Raw genomic sequence first — 20,377 nt, forward strand, 5'->3', positions numbered from 1 at the left:
TCGGGCCCCCAGGATTAGCCAGTGAGCAAACCCCAAAGACCACGTTCTCTTGAAGCTTTTGTTTGTATAGTGGGCTGGATGGTTGCTCCCAAAAAAATACGTCTATATCCTAACCTATGAACCTATGAATGTGACCTTATTTGGGAAAAGGGTCTTGGCAGATATATTAAGTTAAGGATCTCAAAATGAGATCATCCTCGATTATCCAAGTGGGCCCTAAATCCAATAACACGTATCCTTATAAGAGAAAGGCAAAGGGAGATTTGGCACAGACAGAAAAGGAGAAGGTCGTGTGAAAATGGAACAGAGATTATAGTTATATACGCTCAAGCCAAAGAAAGCCTACAGCCACCAGAAGCTGGAAGAGGTAAGGAGCAGATTGTCCTCTAGATCCTGGAGAAGGAATGTGGCCCTGCCAACACCTTGATCTTAGACTTTTGGCCTCCAGAACTGTGAGATAATAAATTTCTATTATTTTAAAGCACCAGGTTTGAAGTAACTTATTACAGTAGCTTTAGGAAATGAAAACAGTTTGCATCACATTTGCTAATGTTCCATTGACCAAAGAACTTCACAGAGCTAACCCAGGATTCAAAAGGTGAGGAAGGAGACTTCCTCTGGATGGGAGGAAGTAAGTCACAAGGCAAAGATGTGGAGGGGGCCGTGCCCACAGGGGTGGGAAGAATTTGTGGCCAGTTTTTCCAAATTGCCACACTAACGTAAAGAAGGATTCTCACATTAGAGCAGATTGTCAGCAGGTTTCACAGGATGGAATTTATTTAGAATAGAGAACAGGCAAGTTTTTAAATTAGGGACAGGAGACAGTGAAAGAAAGGAAGGGAAGAATATTTTATCTGATGGCATCTCTACTCCTAGATGAGAATGAAGCCTCTAATAAGTTAGTTGTGTGTTCTTCATCAAGTAAGGTGGAGAAACAGTATAACCTCCCCATAAAAAATTGGTGGGGAATCAATGTGTTTCATCTGTATCCTACTGTATACGTGAGATTTTTGTGTTAGATCATGGAGTCAAAAACAGCTCAAAGGAGAAGCAGTGTTGACTACTCAATAATGGTCCATAATCAATTAAGCTCACTTGTATTCCACAATTGTTTTGAGGATACCTGTGTGTTGCGCAGTGTACAGAGAGATTCAAAAGAGAAACGTTGGTTCTTGCTTTCCAGGAGCCCTCCAGTGAGGCAGAGAGAGGGAGAAAGACACTTATGCATAACTGTAAGACAGAGCAGATTGTAATTAATGGCTGAGTTGCTGGGACACAAGTAGGAGAAAATTATTCAGCTGGAGGAAAGCAAGGTAGGTTTCACAAAATAGGTGGCATTTTAGCTGAGCTTGGAAAGATGTGTAGTGTTTCTTTAGAAATGGGGAGGGGACATTTGCATTCACTTTGGAAAGACATCATGAAGCAAGGGAACATAGGTTATAGTCTCAGAAGTATGAGCAGTCATTTCTTTGGCTACAACATGTATGTATGTTCAGGTGGGAGAAATCCTAGGGTAGCCTGCAGTGGGAGATATAGAGAAAAAAGAAAGGGAAAAAGGCAAAGGATTTGTGGAGTAGGGGAAACCAGAAAAGATGTGTTAGAGTCATAACCTGAAGAGCTCGAATCTCATGCACTGTAAAATGTAAAATGACCCCATTGTCATATTATATTTCTTTATGTATTTTCATATATGATCTCATTTGTTGCTTTTAAGAATCCTGAGGGTTAGGGTTGTTTATATCCATTCTATGGATGAAGAAATGAGGATTCATGATTTAATAGAGATGACAGAACTAATAAAGGTGATTAGGATTAGGACTCAGATCTCCAGTGAACAAAACCCCTCTTAATTACAGCTTAACTACTTGCGGTATTAAACAGTGCTTGGTATGCCCTCCATAAAGCAAATTGACTGCTGAACCCAAGAACTCAACGCCTGAGGCAAGCATTTGTATGCTTACTGCAAAAAGAAATAGACTGACTACTGTAAAAGCAAAAGTTGAATATTTATAAAGGAATCAGTCTGGAAAAATTTCTTGGAAACACTGCAGGTGAATTTGATGTGGGGTAACAACTTTCGTGGGGTCAGGGGAAATTGTGGGACCAGAATTGTGGATTCTGCCCTGAGATTTTTTTGCAAGTGTCTTTATGTTCTTGCTTAATTGCATTTATAACCAATGCATTATGGATGAAGTTTGCATAAGGTAGATGACTAGCAATTCCAATTAGTTCACCTGCATGCGAATAAAATACCTTAGCTGTATGTTGCAAGATTGACAAAGAAATGATATTTATGTTTTTTAAATTAAAACAAAATGTTTAAAAATTTCATGTATCGTTTTTTGAATACTCATATAAGAGTAGCTGTCCCTTCGTAGCAAACAGGATAAAAGGGCTTCTACTGTTAATGATATCACCTCCTTCTGTAAACATTGGAACTTCTGTCCTTTATGATTTTGAACTGTGCTTCATACAGATGACTCTGGCAGCAAGGAAAGAGAAAGAGGTTGGGGGCAGAAAAATCAGAAGTCAGGACTGGGGACCACAATGAGAAGACACTGGTATATTTAATGACAGTACTAAATCATAAACTTTTAAATTGTGCCTAATATTTAAATGCTCATTTAAAATATTACATATAAAAGAATGAGCTTTGTTGGAACACTGGTTAAGAGAGCGATATAAGGTACCTGATATAAAAGAGGTATAAGAAAACAGTACAGGGTTGTAATACATCTATGGATTCAACATACTTTAACACTGCAGCCCTCATGAGCTAGGGCAAATTGCTCTATCATTTTCTTTATTGTACAATGAGAACTCATTATTTTTATAATGAATACATTTCCTTTTCTTTTGTGATTGACCATGAAACCATAAGAACTAAAATAGATACCCTACATAAAATATCCAGAACATAAATGAAAAATATATTCCCTTTTTACTTTCTTACTCATTTGAGAGTATTTAGAGATAGATGAGATGGGTATCTTTCTGCCAAATTCATCCTTGTTTGCAAATTTTTGTACTGCCCATTACAAATATTTCCTGTTGGAATTATTACCAGACTTCAATGTCATTTTCTACTCAAGACCATTAATAAAAGACAGAAGGTTTTCCAAACACCTGTCAGACCTTATTTTACTGGAGGCTTAAAAAAGGCCTGTGTTTTAACTTTAATGGAAATAGTTGTGACCTGCTTGAACATTGGCATTCATATAAAGAAAATGAGTAGACATATACATACAAAGTCCAATGATAAAATTTTTACAACTTTAGCTTTTGCTCTTTATGGTTAAATCTCTCTGCTTCTTTATATCCCACTGAGAGATTCCAGAACGGGCAATAAAACTAACCTGCCAGTTTTCTAAGAAGGTTGAATATAATGCAATCAGGGTTCTACCATTCAAAGCAAATGATTAAATTTTATGCTATTCACAGCCTTTTGTATTTCTGCACCTTGCTTCTGATCAATTCTCTGATATATGTGTGGGAGAATTTAAAATTTCCAACTATGAAACTGATTAAATCACATTGAATCTTCTGAGTTTCCAAGTTTAATGTGTGCTTTAAAGCTTAGGGTTGTTAAAAAGTAGAAATGAATAAAATTATTCATGTCACGGGAAACATGAAACTTATTTAAATATCGGAGTTTTGATCTAATTCCAGGGAATGAGTAAAAACTATCCTAATTTAGGTTCAGCCAATTAATTCAATTTTTCTGTGGTATACCCTTAAACAAGCCCATTTTCAATGAGCTAAAACAAATAATGAAAATATTTATGTTCTTAAATCATTTGACTTGACACAAAATTTTTTCTTGATCCAGGCAATTTGATTTAAGTTACAAAAAAAAAAAAAAATTCTTAGTTTTTCCTGAAGGTGATTAGGCTACATAAATGCTCAGGTTATTGAATTAATACTTAAGATGCGTGGGTGTAAGGTCACGTGCTTGAGAATTGTGACAGTTTCAAACACATTTTTAATGAAAGTAAAAATACATATGATTCATTCTTTCACATTTCAGGGTCCATCTACATTTCTAAATCTAATATAATCAAAACCACAATGACAGAGTTAAAGCTGGGGCTTTGCAACCAAGCAGATTGACTTTAACACCCATATGGTTTACCTCTTGGCTTTGTAACCTTAGACAAATTACTTGTATTCTAAGGTTGGTGATTATTATTCATTGAAACATAGAATTATATCAAATACTCTATGTACACTAAATGAAAAATTACATCAGTACTTGGGTTTGTAATTTAGTCTTTTTTATTCTCCCTTTCTCAGATCTTTTTTCCTCTTTTTATTCTGTTGTTAAGTATCTGAATTTTCCCCTAAATCATGTCCCTTTAAAACACAAAGGAGAGTTTTTCCTAGGGTTCAGAGTGCTCACTAACACTTCCTCTCCTGCAAAAGCCCCCCCCCCACCCCATCCCCACCGTGCACATGTGACATGTTCCTGCGGGCCAGACACATCCAAACCTGTGATTCTTAAGCAGGGTGTCCTGTGTCTCTGGAGACCCATGAAATCTTTCCAGGGGTTTGCAGACACTTGGATAGTTTCGAGAGAATCTTCTTTCCCCCATCTCATTCAGACACTCTTCTGTTCCCCACCCCAAAATAAGACCTAACTCTCACCTATCCCTAATATTTTGATGATTGGTTCATGGTGAAAAAATTCTGCAAAACAAAACAAAAAAACTTCCCCAAAACAAAACCAGACAAATTCAAATATGGTGTTAGAGACATTGAAGGATGCTGATAGTGATTACATAACAAACACTACATAATGCTAGGTAACACATCCGTCACAACTCAGATTGTTTTCAGTTTTTAACAAAATTAAATATTTCATGATAAATCACTATGTGGGTTTTTTTTTTTCTCCCATATACTTTGGAGGGAGTTCAAGGAATTAGGTCATGTTGCTGTAACTAAACTCTTCCATCGCCCTCTCTCTCCCTCTCTGCCCCCACCCTATATATATTCTTCCATCCCTATATGCCAAATATATATTTATGTGGACAAGTTTTCTCCATGCTTACATTAAAAATAATATTAATACTGATGCTGAACCCTTCTCATTCTAGCCATAAATAATGTTCTCTCAACACATACGTGTTTTACTTGAATAAAAAAAAATTGCATCCATCTAAGAGGAGCATCTCTAATACAATTTTACTTTTTTATTTCAGAGATTAATTAACAAGACTTATAATATATTTCTGTTGTTCTGACCAATTGTGTACAAGCAATAACTGTAATCATAACTCTTTGGGGAAGAAATAAATATTTGTAAATTTAGAGCCATACGGTAACTGTAATTTTAAAAACTTAAATTTATAAACACATTTTTCTTATTGAGAACTATAAGGTGATTAAAAAATCCACTTATATATAAAATATATTACACTGGGATGAAATGCTGAGGTACTTGTATTTCTTTAGATATATTTTGAGAGTTTTACAAGCACCTGGGAGAGAGATTGGTTAGGTTAGAGGCAGACAGAGATCCTAGGTGGGTCTGTAAAAGGCAGAAGGAATAATAGTATCAGTCAAAAATAATAGATTTAAATTTCAAGGATATTACAAAGAGGTAGATTTGAATGCATACTTATTCCCCTTTTAATTTGGACAAAGAACATATAATCTTGGATTTCCTATATTTAAATGAGTGCCCTTAGTTCTACCCTGGGATAAAACTGGGTCTAGCTCTTCTATGATATTTCCTTTTAAGCACTGATTATAACTTGTAACGATCATCCTCTAGACTGACTTTGTGTTCCATCATTAATTTGTCCTCTCTTCTGGATCATTCCTGTCAGCATTCAAGCTTGCTGTGTGATTATTTCCCATCCTGAACAAATGAACAAAAAGCCCAAGGATCAAACAGTGTTCAGAGATAAAGCAGTGAGTAGGAGGAGGTGAAGTACGGATGGAGGTTATTTTCACTATTTGCAGGAGCTGAGAGATGGAGAAAAGGAGGGCTTATTTTTTGTTTTGTTTCTTTTGCAAATGTTTTAACCATCAAAGAAGTGATCTGTTGGGCTTTGGTGGTACAAAATTAGCAAGTGTTTAAACATTGTTGTTGGAGGGACCGAGGCTGTAAAAACAACAAAAGTACTTTAAAATTTTGTAATTGTGGTAATACATACATAATGTAAAATTTACTGTTGTGTAATTTTTTTAAATGTCATAACGTCATGTTTTTAATATAGCAGACTATCTCAATACTGGCTGGATTAGATTAAATAAAGAATTTTTATGTTCAAAAAAATTTACCATCTTAACTGTTTTTAAGTGTACAGTTCAGTAGTATTAAGTATGTTTACGTGGCAAGACAAAGAATCTCCAGAACCTTTTGCAAAAGTGGTTATAGCCATTAAACAACCCTACATTTACCCCTCTCCCCAGCCACTGGCAACTGCCATTCTATTTTCTGTTTCTATGAATTTGAATACTCTAGATACCTCATGTAAGTGGGATCATAGAGTGTCTTTTGTGACTGGGTTATTTCACTTAGCATAATACCTTCAAGGTTCTTCAAGCCATAGTATGTGTCCCGCCTTTTTAAGGCTGAATGATATTCCATTATGTATTTTGTTTATCCATTCATCCATTGATTGATGCTTGAGTTGCTGCCACTTTTTGGCAATTGTGAATAACACTGATATGAAAATGGGTGTGCAAATCTCTCTTGGAGACTGCTTTCACTTGTTTTGACCATGTGCCCAGAAGTTGAATTACATATGGTACTACAATTTATTTTATTTTTTGAGGAACCTCCATACAGCATAGTGGCTGCACCATTTAACATTTCCACCAACAGTGCCCAAGGGTTCTGATTTCTTCACGTTCTTCCCCACAGTAAATATTTTATGTCTTTTGTTTTGTGCTGTGTTGTGCTGTGTTGTGTTGTTTTGTTTGGTAGTAGCCATCCTAATGGATGTGAGGCAATATGTCTTTGTGTTTTTGATTTGCCCTTCCCTAAACATGATATCACTCATGATATCAAGCATCTTTTCATATGCTTTTTGGTGCAAAATAATTTTAAGTACTCATATTCTTCTTTATACTGAGAAGATGAAAATGTCTCTCTGACACAATAATATTGAGAGAAATTCTATGAAACTTCAGTAGGGTACAATGCCATTAAACAGTACCCAAAGTTCAAGATACTAAAATGGCAGTATTCTAAAGTTTCCCAGTTAGTCAAGAACATGACTTAAAAAAACAAAACAAAACTCTGATATTGCTTAATCTTTCATCCTTTGTTTTAACTCTTGGATTAAATTTTCTTATCTCAAAAATCCTTTTGAACAGCTGTGAGCTTCCATTTTTCAAAGGTTTTATTACAAGTCACCAAAAAAATGCATATCCTCCCTCTCTCATGAGATGGAAACAAGAGATAAACATGTCCTAAGGAGAAAAATAATTTTATCCAGAGGCTCCAGTAAATTATTTCTCTTATCAAAGTCTCTGTGGTTTCTGTAATGTTATACTTAGCTCTACTCATTCAGTACCTACTCTGCGTTAGGGACTAGCCACCCAAAGATAAAATGGCACAGTTTCTGCCGTGAAAGATCTCACAGCCGAGTGGTAAGAAGAGACAAGAAAGTCAGCTAGTTTGACACAGAATGACACGTATTACCATTGAGAGAAATTTGCCCAAGTTCTCATGGGAAGATAAAGGGAATTAATCCATCCGATGAAGCCCAGAATTAGCATGAGAAGGGCTGTCAGAGATGGGGTGGGAGAATGAGGTGAATACGGCGCCTTAGAAGTATTTTAAGAAATCAAAGATGTGATGGAAGTTTTCCTACAAATATTTTCAGGTTGATTTTCGGTTCCTTGTGTCCTTCCATTTTTAATTGATAATTTTGATCCATCTGTGTATATTTAAATAAATCACCTGAATGGATAGGTGTAATAGTCATAAATACCTTACTGGGTTATTGCTTGAATCTTACACAAGTACGAATGAGTGGTGGTGTTTCAACAGCCTGGTTTTGCAACCATGATCTTACAAGGTCATTTTCTCTATAATTTATTTCGCACTAAATTTGTATTTCATTTTGACACTAAAGGAGGAAAATATATAGTTTATAAAATAGTTTCATGTCATTTTAAACGTTTTAAGATGCTCATTTATTTATTTTTACCTTGCTGCCAAGGCACTGATTTCCTCGGGATCTTATATTTGCATATTTATGTAATTCAAAAACATCCATTGAAAGTCTTGATCTAGAGAGGGAGAGTCTCCTTGATATTTGAGTTTATGGCTTCATTGTTTCATACTAGCAACGAAGGCGAAAGTGCTCCTTCGGGGTTTGTTCTCGAGTTAAGAAAGCCCCTGGGTAAGATGTGTTTTTCAGGTTCTGATGGCTGTGAGTGGTATTAATATCAAATAATTTCAGATTTGACATTGTCTAATGAGATCGTTGAGCACAATTCTCTTTCTACATCTGAACACACCAAGATGCGCAAAATTCAAGTAAAGTGACCAAGGAAATACAGTTAAGTCCAACAAATTACAACAGGACCGGACACACAAAGAAGTCTTCCACTCAGCCTAAGTGGATTAGTGACAAGAATTGATAGAGGAAGTACTGTGCCCTCTCTGGGTCACTCATTGAAAGATGATTTTAAAAAAAATAACTGTTAAGCACTTGCATGATTCTGTTTTCATTTCTGGCGTATGTAGCTTGCTTGCCACCATACTAAATAGATGAAATAGGTCACTCGTCTAGAAATTCCTTTGAACTGAAAGGCTCCAATAAATTGAAATTCATGCCATAAGATAGAAGGAAATGCATACAGAGACAAAAACTGGGGACAGAACAAACACAAAAATAAGACAAGTTGCTCCACTTTGAGTCTTGCTTTTGGAGCACCACCTCTCTCCTCTCCTCGTACCTCTGTTCATTAAGGCAGTTCTGTCCCCTGCTTTCATGGCTGGTGGTTGATGTTCGTCTTTTCCGTAGCACACTGAGGTCTTAGGGAAACAGGAGGCAGCCAGTCATTTGGATCCTTCAGTTCTGCTCCTTTGCTTCTGTTGGGAGGCTGACCACTGGAGGGGGCCCTTCAACCGCCATACCTCTTTATTTCTCTTGAAAGGTTTGTCAGGTATTTGTAAAATGGTCTTTTTTGGTTGGTGTCACTAGTGTTTGAATTCCCAGGGGCAGTTTTGATTTTCCACAAATGCACTGCATTACGAGACTCTGGGTTCAACCACATCCGTTCATTGAAGTCTCCTTAAATGGCCGTAGACTTTCTTGTTTTAATTAATAAAAGGAGCGAACATGTGCTGAGTGTTGACATGTGCGGGATTGGTGGTGTACCTCACGTACATTCTCTCATTTAATCCTAGCCATACCTCTGCAAGACAGATATTGTTGTTAATTCCAGAAGTTCTCACGATTTAATAGGAACAGGCATAGAGGCAAAGTTAAACCAAGGACTTGTTGCATCTAGCGTCTATATTGTTACCACTGTGCTGTATACATGTCCCCCAACACTCAGCACCGTACTTTCCACGTAGTAAAGCTTTCACTAAAACAGTCGAATTGAATGGAACTGAATCCATGTTCTGGCAGCCCATAGTCAATGCTTACTGGTACAGTCAGAAATTTAGAAATAATTGGTTCTGCAGTGGGAGAATCAATATAGTCCTAAGACATTAATTTGCTAGTTATGTCTTGCCACAGAAGATATCATCTGATCATCAATCTTATGCATCTCATATGCTACACAAACATTTCCAACTTTCTTAAATTATTAACCTTGACCTTTGTGATATTCAGGAAACATTAAAACAGAAAAGGCAATACTATCATCAATAACTCTTTCTACATAATATGGTGAACAGAGTGAAATATGAGTTATTTTTATTTGGAAAAACAATATTACTCTGTTTTGACTCAAGGGTGTTAACGTTTTTTGTGTTAGCATTAATTTGTTTTCTTTTGATCATACAATTATTACACTTATTTTCCTTAGTGAAATGGAAAAACATCCCAATTGCCAAATGCTAATGATGTGTTCATAGAGTCTTAAAATGTACATCTCATTAGGTTTCTGTTTTTCAGCTGGTAAAAGTTTATGAAGTTAGTATTTTGTTTCTCTCGGGGAATTTTGCTTGGTGTTTTAAAGATACACGTACCATTTCCCTTAGGTCACTTGTGCCAATATCTGTCCTTCATTATCATAGCACCAAAGTTTTTCACTTTGTAGTCTTAGCAGTTCAGATAGATCTAGCTTGTCCTTGCAAAAACATTAATAGAATACCTGCTGCATGTTTTTTCAAAAAATATTTTTTGTTCTTCATCCTTGAAAGATTATGTTTATCCAAGAAAGTCTATGACTTAATATGAGATTTGTTTAATGCTCTTTAAAAATTTTAACTTGGACTTTGATGTTAAGCATCCTCAAGAGGTAGTCTTGTGATTATTTTAATATTTAAGCAAATAAAAATGGCTGTTTATGATATCAATAATTGTGTTTCTAAGAAAATATAAACCTGAGCTTTATTCCCCTTTTGTAATGGTGCCCCATCTTTTCTATCCACATGAAACCTTAAATTAAAATGTTAAGAGGACACTGAGATTCTTTCAGATTCTTCATTAGTTGGCTAGATCTCCCACAGCAAATGCTGTGAAGAAGCAACTTTCGTCCGTTTATTTTTGTTCTGATATATTCAGAAAAGTGATAATACTAAAAAGCTTAGGTTTGAATTTCATACCTTACAGTGGCTCTCCAATACATTTTCTTTTTTTTTTTAATATTTTATTTCTTTATTTGAGAGAGAGAAGGAGCACAAGCTGGGAGAGTGGCAGAGGCAGAGGGAGAAGCTGGTTCCCCACTGAGCAGGGAGCCCCATGTGGGGCTCGATCCTAGTACCCTGGGATCATGACCTGGGTTGAAGGCAGATGCTTAACCATCTGAGCCACCCAGGTGCCCCTCAAATACACTTTCTTCTGATTTGGGTTTACAGCCCTCTTGTTGATGGTATTCACCCATTTTAAAGAGAAGGACACAAAAATTCAAAGTGAGTTGCCAGTCCAAGTTCATCTAGTAGAGTCACAAATTACACCTGAAAGTTCTGATCACAAGCTCTTGCTAATAGTTCCACTTCACTTTCCATGATTGGATGCCATGAAATGAAAAAAAAGGAGGGAGAGTAAAAACTCTTAAAGTAATTTAAATTATAAGCTTTAGTGGCATCCCATATTCATTTGAAAGTCTTATAATATATTTTTAAATGTATATATTATATACATATTGCATATTATGTATATAATACATATTACATATTGCATATTATGTATATAATATATACAAATTACATATGTATACAACACTCATTATACAATATATTTTAGTACATTATATATTCTTTCAGTATATTATTTATAAGATATATGTGTGTATATATACACAAACTATGTATAGAAATTATATAGATAGAGATTATCAAATTTTCCTATTTAAGGAGTTTTTTTGAATGTGGCAAAGATACATTACCTAAAAGAAACTTTCAGACTGGTCACCTTGGAAATGATAGACAAACTGAGATTATTGTTTCAATATTGAATCCTTTACTTTGTTCACAGCTGCAAACATTTTTTGAGACATTCCTGACAGCCAGTTCACCTCTTCAGGCTTTTGATAATATGAAGGAAGCAATTAGCAAACTCCTGCTAGCAGCTGAAGTATTCAGTGAAACATCTACTCTGGGACCAAAGGCCTTCAATAGGTAAAAACAAATGCTAATATTAAAAAAAAGAAGAAGAAGAAGAAAAGGAAAGGGAAGGGGAGGGGAGGGGAGGGGAGGGAAGGGAAGGAAAGAAACGACCTTCTAAAAATTGTTAGGGAAAATATATCTCAAATAGGAGCTACTTGGAAAATGTTATGTCAGTATATAAAGATAAACTTGTAAACATCTTCTCATATTTATAGATCCTAAAACTTCAGAGCCTGTTACAGAATTGTTAGCATCCAAAAAATAAGGACAAGAAATAAAGCACACATTGTTTAAATTAATTTTAGTTGCATCTCCTTTTTAAGCTTAGCTATTTTTATCATACAAACTTTGCATCGACTAAGTTTAATTTTACTTATGGACCTTATTTACAATATTAAATAGCTACTATATATTTCAGTTTGCTTGAGTATAATTTCATGCCTTTTTTCTAGGGAAATGTTAAATTTGTAATGTCAACAAAAAGGAGATGACTCAGTTAAGCTTTATCATGCTTCATATGTGAATAAGAATGCCTAGCAGTAATGAGTAGGAGAGTTTCCTTCTCCATATTTAGGTTTTCATAAAGTAGCTTCGTTGTTTAATGTGTTATGAATATTCTAGATATACTTGTATTTTCTATAAGGAACAAAACCAATTCCAATTTAAAAATAAATTGCATGTAATTTCCAAGCCACTGCTCTTTTTACTTAGTGCAGATCTTGAAATTTTACTCTAGTAACTGTTAATAATGTATCAAATGATAGAGTAAATGTAGCAAATAGAATATATTTTTACATGACCTTGTGTTTTTATTTCAGATGCAGATTATGTTTTCAGCTTTTCACTTTTGATATTGGTTACTACAGTTTCAGGTACCCTGTAGTGCTCCAGGTGAGCACTGCGAAGGCTTCTTGTGAGCTTCCACCTTATGCCGAATGATGTGTGTGGGTCTGTGTGTCTGTGTCTGTGTATGGGTGGGTTGTTTGCATTCACAGTAACCAGTCAATAAATAGCAACTTGTATTAAAGTCACTATAGGCTTATATTTTACTGTAGTTCAGGAAATTAATTAATATGTGGAGAATCTATGATTTGAGTTCCAATCCCTACTATGCATCACTATAGAACAGGCATGGATTTTCCTACAGTTCAGTCACCACTGTTTATGAAATAAAGTGGCAAACATTTAGGTAACAGAAAATAGAAGATTACCCAGCTTATTCACTTGGTTTTACAAAAAAAAAAAAAGTAACTCTTATTCTTTACATATAGATACTAAGTTTTGAATTGGCCTGTATTTTAATTTAAAAAGCCATAGGAATTTTTTAAATATATGTTTTTTTTTCCTAGTATAAATATGTGTAAATTGAAGAGTGCTTTTGTAGACTCTGATTCTTTTACTTCCTTTCGAACCAAATGAACTCATTCAGATCATCTCCTCCAGCACATCTTTCATCTAAAATATCCCTTAGTAGCAAGAAGATTAAAAAACAGTTGATTGAATAAATCTACAGAAAGCATTATTATGAGATATGGAGTAGGAAGAAGGGAAAGGAATAACATAAAATTATGTGCAACCGGAATTCAACTTCATGTTGCACTGACTGCTTTTCGAACTATTGTACAAGGTGAATGATTACATTATATATGGCTCAGACATTTAGTTGAATAGGTCAAAGATTTATCCATAAAATTTTGAAAGTTCATGAATCTGTATTTTTGATCATTTATTCATTACCTTGCACACATCTTAGTTTGTATTATGCTCTTTGAAATTTATTGTTGTGGCCAAGGTCAAAGAGGTTGCTGCTTGTGTTCTCCTCTAGGATTTTGATGGATTCCAGTCTCACATTTAGGTCTTTCACCCATTTTGAATTTATTTTTGTGTATGGTGTAAGAAAGTGGTCAAGTTTCATTCTTCTGCATGTTACTGTCCAGTTTTCCTAGCACCATATATGTTAACTAACCTGAATGTACATGCAATACTGAAAATAGTAAAAAATAAAATAAAATAAATAATTATTATTCAGAAATGTTATATCTTTCCTGAATGCAAATTCTTCAACAGTAAAGAGTTTCAAGATAAACTACCGTGAATTTATAATCCATTACTTTTCACATAAAAAACTGTATCTTCGAAAGAACATTATTTGTATTTTATAAAGTTGTTGACCTCCAAAAAGGCCACTAGATGTCAGTTCTGATCTATAATCCAACAGGGATGAATCATGTCTTAGACGTGATTTCACTGCATTGAAAGTCAATGAAAAATATTTGCTGTGCTTTTATTCCTCCACAGGTACATGAGCATTTAAATTTTCAGGATGATGATAATACGGATTTTGAGGACCAAAACACAGAAGAATTCCTTTTACAAGATACTTTCAATTTTCTCTTCTCTAATGAATCTTCACTTCCAGTGTTTTCTGAGATATTTCAGGGACTTTATAGATCAGGTGTTTTTAAGGTAAGTGCATATTTTTTAAGTGACAAATGTTTTTGAAAGGTGCCATTTGCTTTATTGTGTAGCTAAGCAAATTGATAATGCATTTGAAACGAATTGGTATCCATTATATTTTGCCTGTTTATATTTTTCTGACCTGAAGACCAAGACTTTTTATGTCAACTAAGTATGAGTAACTGATTATGATGTAGTGATGGGTTAAAATAAAGAATCTTGACTCCTAAGGAACGTTTGTGGATATTATGAATAATACATATTAGATGTTATTTAGAATACTTTAAAAGGAATAGTAGAATTTTTTAAAAGCAATCTAGGAGAGCAGCGAATGCTCTAGATTGATGTCAAGGGACTGGAGTTAGAATACTAATTTTTAAAGAATTCACATCTGGTTAGCAATGCTGCTCAGCTGGCGATGGTTAGGATGCAGTGCTTCATAGTAGCATTGGTTAATTTTTATGGTGTGTTAATACAGGTTTTCTTAATGCATCAAAAATCTGTACGGTATTATTCTCTATATATCTTTCTGTTTTAAAAACCTGTATTCAGAGAATTTGGAAGAGTAGAATGTGAAAGTTCTCACAAACAAACATTGATACTCTATGGATAGTTGTTTGTGAGAGATAGAACATGACCTTATAGACTGCTGTTTCCCCTGGATTTTATTAATTTTTTCCTCTAGTTCCCTGTTTTCCTTCATTAGTGAGTGGACTGTCATTAAAACCATTAAACCACTTGACCCAGAAGTAATGGTAAATATGTGCAACTTCTCCTCTCAGAGATGCATCAGAAAAAAAGGATGTGAAGAAAAATGGGGGAGGGAACTGTTTATTAGAATCCATAAACTCCGGGGCGCCTGGGTGGCACAACGGTTAAGCGTCTGCCTTCGGCTCAGGGCGTGATCCCAGCGTTATGGGATCGAGTCCCACATCAGGCTCCTCCTCTATGAGCCTGCTTCTTCCTCTCCCACTCCCCCTGCTTGTGTTCCCTCTCTCGCTGGCTATCTCTATCTCTGTCAAATAAATAAATAAAATCTTTAAAAAAAAAAAAAGAATCCATAAACTCCAAAATCATAATGTCCCATAGATGAGATTCCCAGGTTCACCGGCCGCGCTGATCTCTGGTACCCTGAAGGCTGAAGGAGATACTTCCTGCATCCTCAGATTGTCACACACAATCTACCCTCCTGGGCTCATCTCCCCAACCTTACTACCAACACATTATTGAGCAATTTCATTCAGGTCCTCTTTGTCAAGTATGAAATGTTCTTAGAGCCAGACACTGTTGCGACAAGCTGAAGTTACTATGCATGATTTGGCATTAATTAGAACAGCTGTTTGTAGAGTTTGAACTTTGATGATTTATAAAGTGGGGGGCAATTGGGCTTAACATGGTTTGACTTTGTAACAATGGCTTAAGAATTGTTCCCCTCCCCGCATTATAGGGTGAAAACTATCAGAAGGAACAAAATCAATGCCTGTCTTTAGAGGAGATGAACTCAATTATGACTTTCATAAAGGAACTTGGGAACTTGGGGCAATTCCAACTGGTAAAACAAAAGTGACATTTGCTTCCTCATGATTACTGACCTTATAGATCAGCCATAAACTATTTGATTTTCGCTTTAAACTAGGTGAAGTTTTTTTTCTTTAAGAAATAGAAATCTTTGTAAGCTTCTTTCTTCTTTTCGGACATCTAACTATTAAAATGAGCAGAACAAACATTCTTTAAGAGTTTGCAAATAATACATGACTTATTCAAGGTAAAAGGACATGAGATCAGCATAGCTGCCAGTATACGACAGTTCTGAAGGGGGAAATGTCTACCTTTTGCTAGAGAAATTTTGCTTTTAGCTTTGGGACATGTACGTGTAACAAAAATCTCTTTCAGCTCATCGTGCCCTTTTTGTTTGTATAAAATCAAATATTTCTGAATGTAACCACATTTTAGGAAACAACCTAAATCTTAATTTGTTGCAACTCTATAGCAAACTTCAAAGAAAGAAAATGTAAATAATTATGATAACTACTACAGACTTTAGCCTAAAAAATAACTGACATTTGTTTTCCTTTCTGTGTATTTTCTTGGGTTCTGTTAATTTATTGGTCAATTTCAAAGGTCACTATCAATATAATTTATTACATGTACATGTGCGGTACTTGCTTTGTTTCTAGTTCTGCCACTTATCTAGATAGACTGTAATGGATGTCAATGTTTAAGATTTGCTTATACAAAATATCTTGTTAAAACAGCATTTTTCGAAGTCCACTGATAATTTATTATTAATCTGTTTAGATCTAACATTTATTTTTTACTTAAATAAATAGCATGTATTCACATGCTACTTGTTTGAGTTATAACCAATTTACTAAGTTAATTAATGAATGTTTGGTACTTGTTTTTATAATTTAGACTCATATTTTAGAGGGTTCAAAGTAAGCTTTTGCCCCAAAGATAATAATTTAATTGATGGATTGTTTTAATTAATTTAATCATAGTAAGTATTACATTTGTGACAGTTGGCTCAAAACTCAACAAAGATAAAGAGGCAGGTCTCATTCTTTAGGAATTCGTAATTTAAGAAATTGTGAATGTAGGGAGCATCTCTTGACACAATGTGAAAACTGAAGAATTATTTTGCAGGAAAAAGGACAAACCCCAATTTCCTGACTCTCAGAATAGAAAGAGGATAACCATAGGGTTTCCGCCCCCCCCCCCGCCTTGGATTAATATCTCTCACCCTGACAAAGTTCATTTGTAACCTCAAATGATTTCTCCTCATTCTTCCTACTCCCTGAGTCACTCTGTCATTCAGCTGTTCTCAGCTATCTATAGGAAGGAGATACCCATTTTCATTCAAAGAAAGGAGACCAAAAACTCACTGTATTTGGAAATATGATCAACAAAATTCGTTCCTTATAAAAAAGTGGCATTTACCTTGACAACTGCACAGAAAATTATATTGTGATACTGACCAGTGGATTTTAAATAAATATCTGATTTTTTGAAATAGCTCAATAAAATAGAAAGCCTTTTCTAGTAAAGATACTTTTTAAGTTATTTTCCATAACTTATTCTGATATTCTGGTTTTGAATATTTCTTCTCAGCTCTTCCCATCTACTACTCCTGGGATTCGATCTTTGATGCGTGAATTTTATGATCTGGCAAATTCTATAGGACAACCTGGTTCAGTCCTGACTCAGTCCTGGTCTCTTTTAAATGTCTTTGAACAGTTGCAGCTCCTGAATAAAAAGGCGCAGCTCCTTCCACTGGAATGGTAAGATAGCCACAAATTTGAATTGTGCAATCCAAAAATTCTCTAAAGATTGATTTCAAAAGATTTTGCCTACATTAAAGAAAGCAACAACGAGAAATGTGTCCAAATATTTGTGCTCTGGAAAATAAGCTTCTTTAAAGCATTGAAACCATAACAATCCTAGTGGTCTTCAAACACTGTAATAAGAACGCATCCGACAGCTTTTCAAAACAATAGGACTTGACTCTACTACAGAGTAATATTTAAAATTAAAAGTTTCAATCTCATTTCATTCTGTGATGTATATCCTTGAATTACAGGAGCATCAGACAGAAAGAATTAAGCGCCTTTTTTTTTTTTTTTTTTTAATGAACCATCAGTCAGCGTGGAGCCCAAGATGGTATGAGAATTTATTTAGAGAGTTTTTGAGGAGTGACTGTATTCTGGGCATAATCTAGCCAAATTTACAAATATGTCGGTCCCTGCCACAAGAATAGAACTTTTCTTTTTTAGAAGGTAGAATCTCAGAGGGAAACATTTGACCGCTCATTTCCACTTCCATTCTAATGAGAGGTGGTAATGAGGGGATGAGAGAGAGGATAGGCCAGGTGAATATATTCACATCTCCTGTAGTTGTCGAAAAGGGACAGTGCCCAAGGCACTGGCTAATTCTGCTTCTCTTTTATATGATGGAATTCAGGGAATATTTGACTTTTCTACTGCCAGGAAAACAGAAGCAAACCTAAGCCTCCTAGGGAGATGAAAGACGAAAGGGCCATGGCATAATCGCTTCTGTGTCTTGCAGTCCCTCTCAGGAAGGAATGGCTTCAGTTCTCCTGACTTGTGCTGCTTTTCCCTCTGTCTCAGGAGGTAATGAAAGCCTTTCCATGAGAATTTTTTTATAATTCAAAAAAACAAATAATCATCTATTCGAAGAATTCTTAGGACATTTCCCAGGATCAGAACTCACTTGAATTGCCACGACTTTATGAAGTTGGCCTTATTCCCTCGATGTTCAGAAGTAGTAAGCCTGACAGAAGCCTTTATTTGTTTGAAAATTACATTTTAAATAATAGAGCTCAATGCCCATTTGTTTGCTCTCCCCCCCCCCCAACTCAAGTCATTCAAGTCTGTCTCATTCGTCATTATCAACAGGGAAGAGCAGACTTGATTTCCCAAGGAACCAATTTAGGTATTGTTTTTACCTTTAACTAAATTCCCTTGAGATATACAAGTTTTGGAAAATGTGTTCCCCAGCATTTTTCTCAAGCTCCATATATGGTGTAAGGTTAAGTAAGGGACTTATCTAAATTCAGAATACTGCATTTAACCCAAACCCTAAGCCTAACCCTAACTTATTCCCTTGAATAAGGGAATTTATTAGTGGTCAGTGTTGAAAGTGGTCAGTGTAGAAAGGGTCAGAACTTTCTCGAATCAGACAGACATGGATTCAAATATCCCAACCCCAGAGTTTATTAATTATAACAGCGAAAGCTTTCACACCTCTGAGACTCAATCTCCACATCTGTAACATAAGGATTATACTACCTACCACATATTATTTCACAAGAATTACATAAGGTAATTTCCATGTACTACATGGTGTCTGGTATGCTGCAGTGCAAGTAGGTAATAAATATTAATATTGACTTTTCATGTTTCTCGACCATCCAAAGGTCACTTTAGGATCTGCAGTGGAGGAAACATTTTTCTTTCTTTTATAGGAAAAACAGGACAAGTTCGAAAGATTTATCTGAGTTAACACTGAGAACATTAAATTTTAGATCTTTATCAAAAAGCAATTAGGTAAATCACTCTGAGAACATTTCAAGAAAGAATACTCAATTCTAATTATCTTCAGATTTACCTGGGAGCATATGTATATTTAATTATCATCCATGCTGTGTTACAAGGAGGATGGATATTATACACATTTTCCACATGAGGAAACCATGCTGAGAAGGTGGTTCATTTGCTCAAGCCACCTAGCCAAGAGAAACAGAGGTTCATGGCCCGGTGCTTTATTCCAGTACACCCTGTAGATGGGCAGGTCAGGTGTAGTCATTTGTCATTGTCCTTATCTTCACAATGGACACCTCCTGCTTTTTCTACAGAAAAAGCTAATTTTACATACCTATGCTACCTATGGGGATTAATGACTTCATGCTTCCTTTTTTTTTATTTTTTTAAATTAGTTATTTATTTAAGCAATCCCTACACTCAGTGTGGGGCTTGAAGTCACGACCCGGAGATCCAGAGTCACATGCTCCCCAGATTGAGCCAGCCAGGTGCTCCCATGCTGCCTTTTATTTATTTATTTATTTATTTTTTTAAGATTTTATTTATTTATTCGACAGAGATAGAGACAGCCAGCGAGAGAGGGAACACAAGCAGGGGGAGTGGGAGAGGAAGAAGCAGGCTCATAGCCGAGGAGCCTGATGTGGGGCTCAATCCCATAACGCCGGGATCACGCCCTGAGCCAAAGGCAGATGCTTAACCGCTGTGCCACCCAGGCGCCCCCATGCTGCCTTTTAAATAAAGATCATTTGCTTAGAGCAACAAGAGATAAAGAAGAGATAATGTCGGAAAAGCAACAGTTAGAAAAAGTGACCGTTATTTATGTCTGTGCCCTGAGGCTTAGAATCCAGAGGTCGCCACAGAATTAGTGTAAATCTGAACAGAATGAAAATATTATAATCAGTATTTGGGCACCTTCTGCTAATTTTCACATTACTAGAAATAAAGTTGCAAGTGTACTTTGCTTTCCTCATAGGCTTTCCATGAAAAAGCCACATTTTTAAAAACAAATAATTTATTCACAAAATTGCACAAGGAGTCTCTGCAGGATGCTTTAGCATACAAACATCTCATGCCATTAAGATAGTAATTCAGTGTATGTGCCTTTCAGGGT

The 20,377-nt window shown here is 35.5% G+C and overlaps 1 protein-coding gene across 3 annotated transcripts in view; it reads left to right on the plus strand.

Moving 5' to 3' along the window:
• The window catches only part of CPED1 (cadherin like and PC-esterase domain containing 1), a 261,922-nt gene that overhangs the window by 109,796 nt on the left and 131,749 nt on the right, over nucleotides 1-20,377 (plus strand). For all 3 annotated transcript variants that reach the window (XR_004628686.1, XM_002922427.4, XM_019802992.2), the window contains 5 exons: nucleotides 11,619-11,761; nucleotides 12,568-12,640; nucleotides 14,048-14,215; nucleotides 15,654-15,758; nucleotides 17,318-17,487. Coding sequence is in view for 2 of the 3 variants with exons in the window: in XM_002922427.4 (XP_002922473.1) it covers nucleotides 11,619-11,761; nucleotides 12,568-12,640; nucleotides 14,048-14,215; nucleotides 15,654-15,758; nucleotides 17,318-17,487 (659 nt within the window). In the remaining variant the exon portion in view is untranslated. The remainder of the gene's footprint in view (nucleotides 1-11,618; nucleotides 11,762-12,567; nucleotides 12,641-14,047; nucleotides 14,216-15,653; nucleotides 15,759-17,317; nucleotides 17,488-20,377) is intronic.

The sequence above is a fragment of the Ailuropoda melanoleuca genome, chromosome 1 (genome assembly GCF_002007445.2).
Source record: "Ailuropoda melanoleuca isolate Jingjing chromosome 1, ASM200744v2, whole genome shotgun sequence".
NCBI classification, from domain to species: domain Eukaryota; kingdom Metazoa; phylum Chordata; class Mammalia; order Carnivora; family Ursidae; genus Ailuropoda; species Ailuropoda melanoleuca.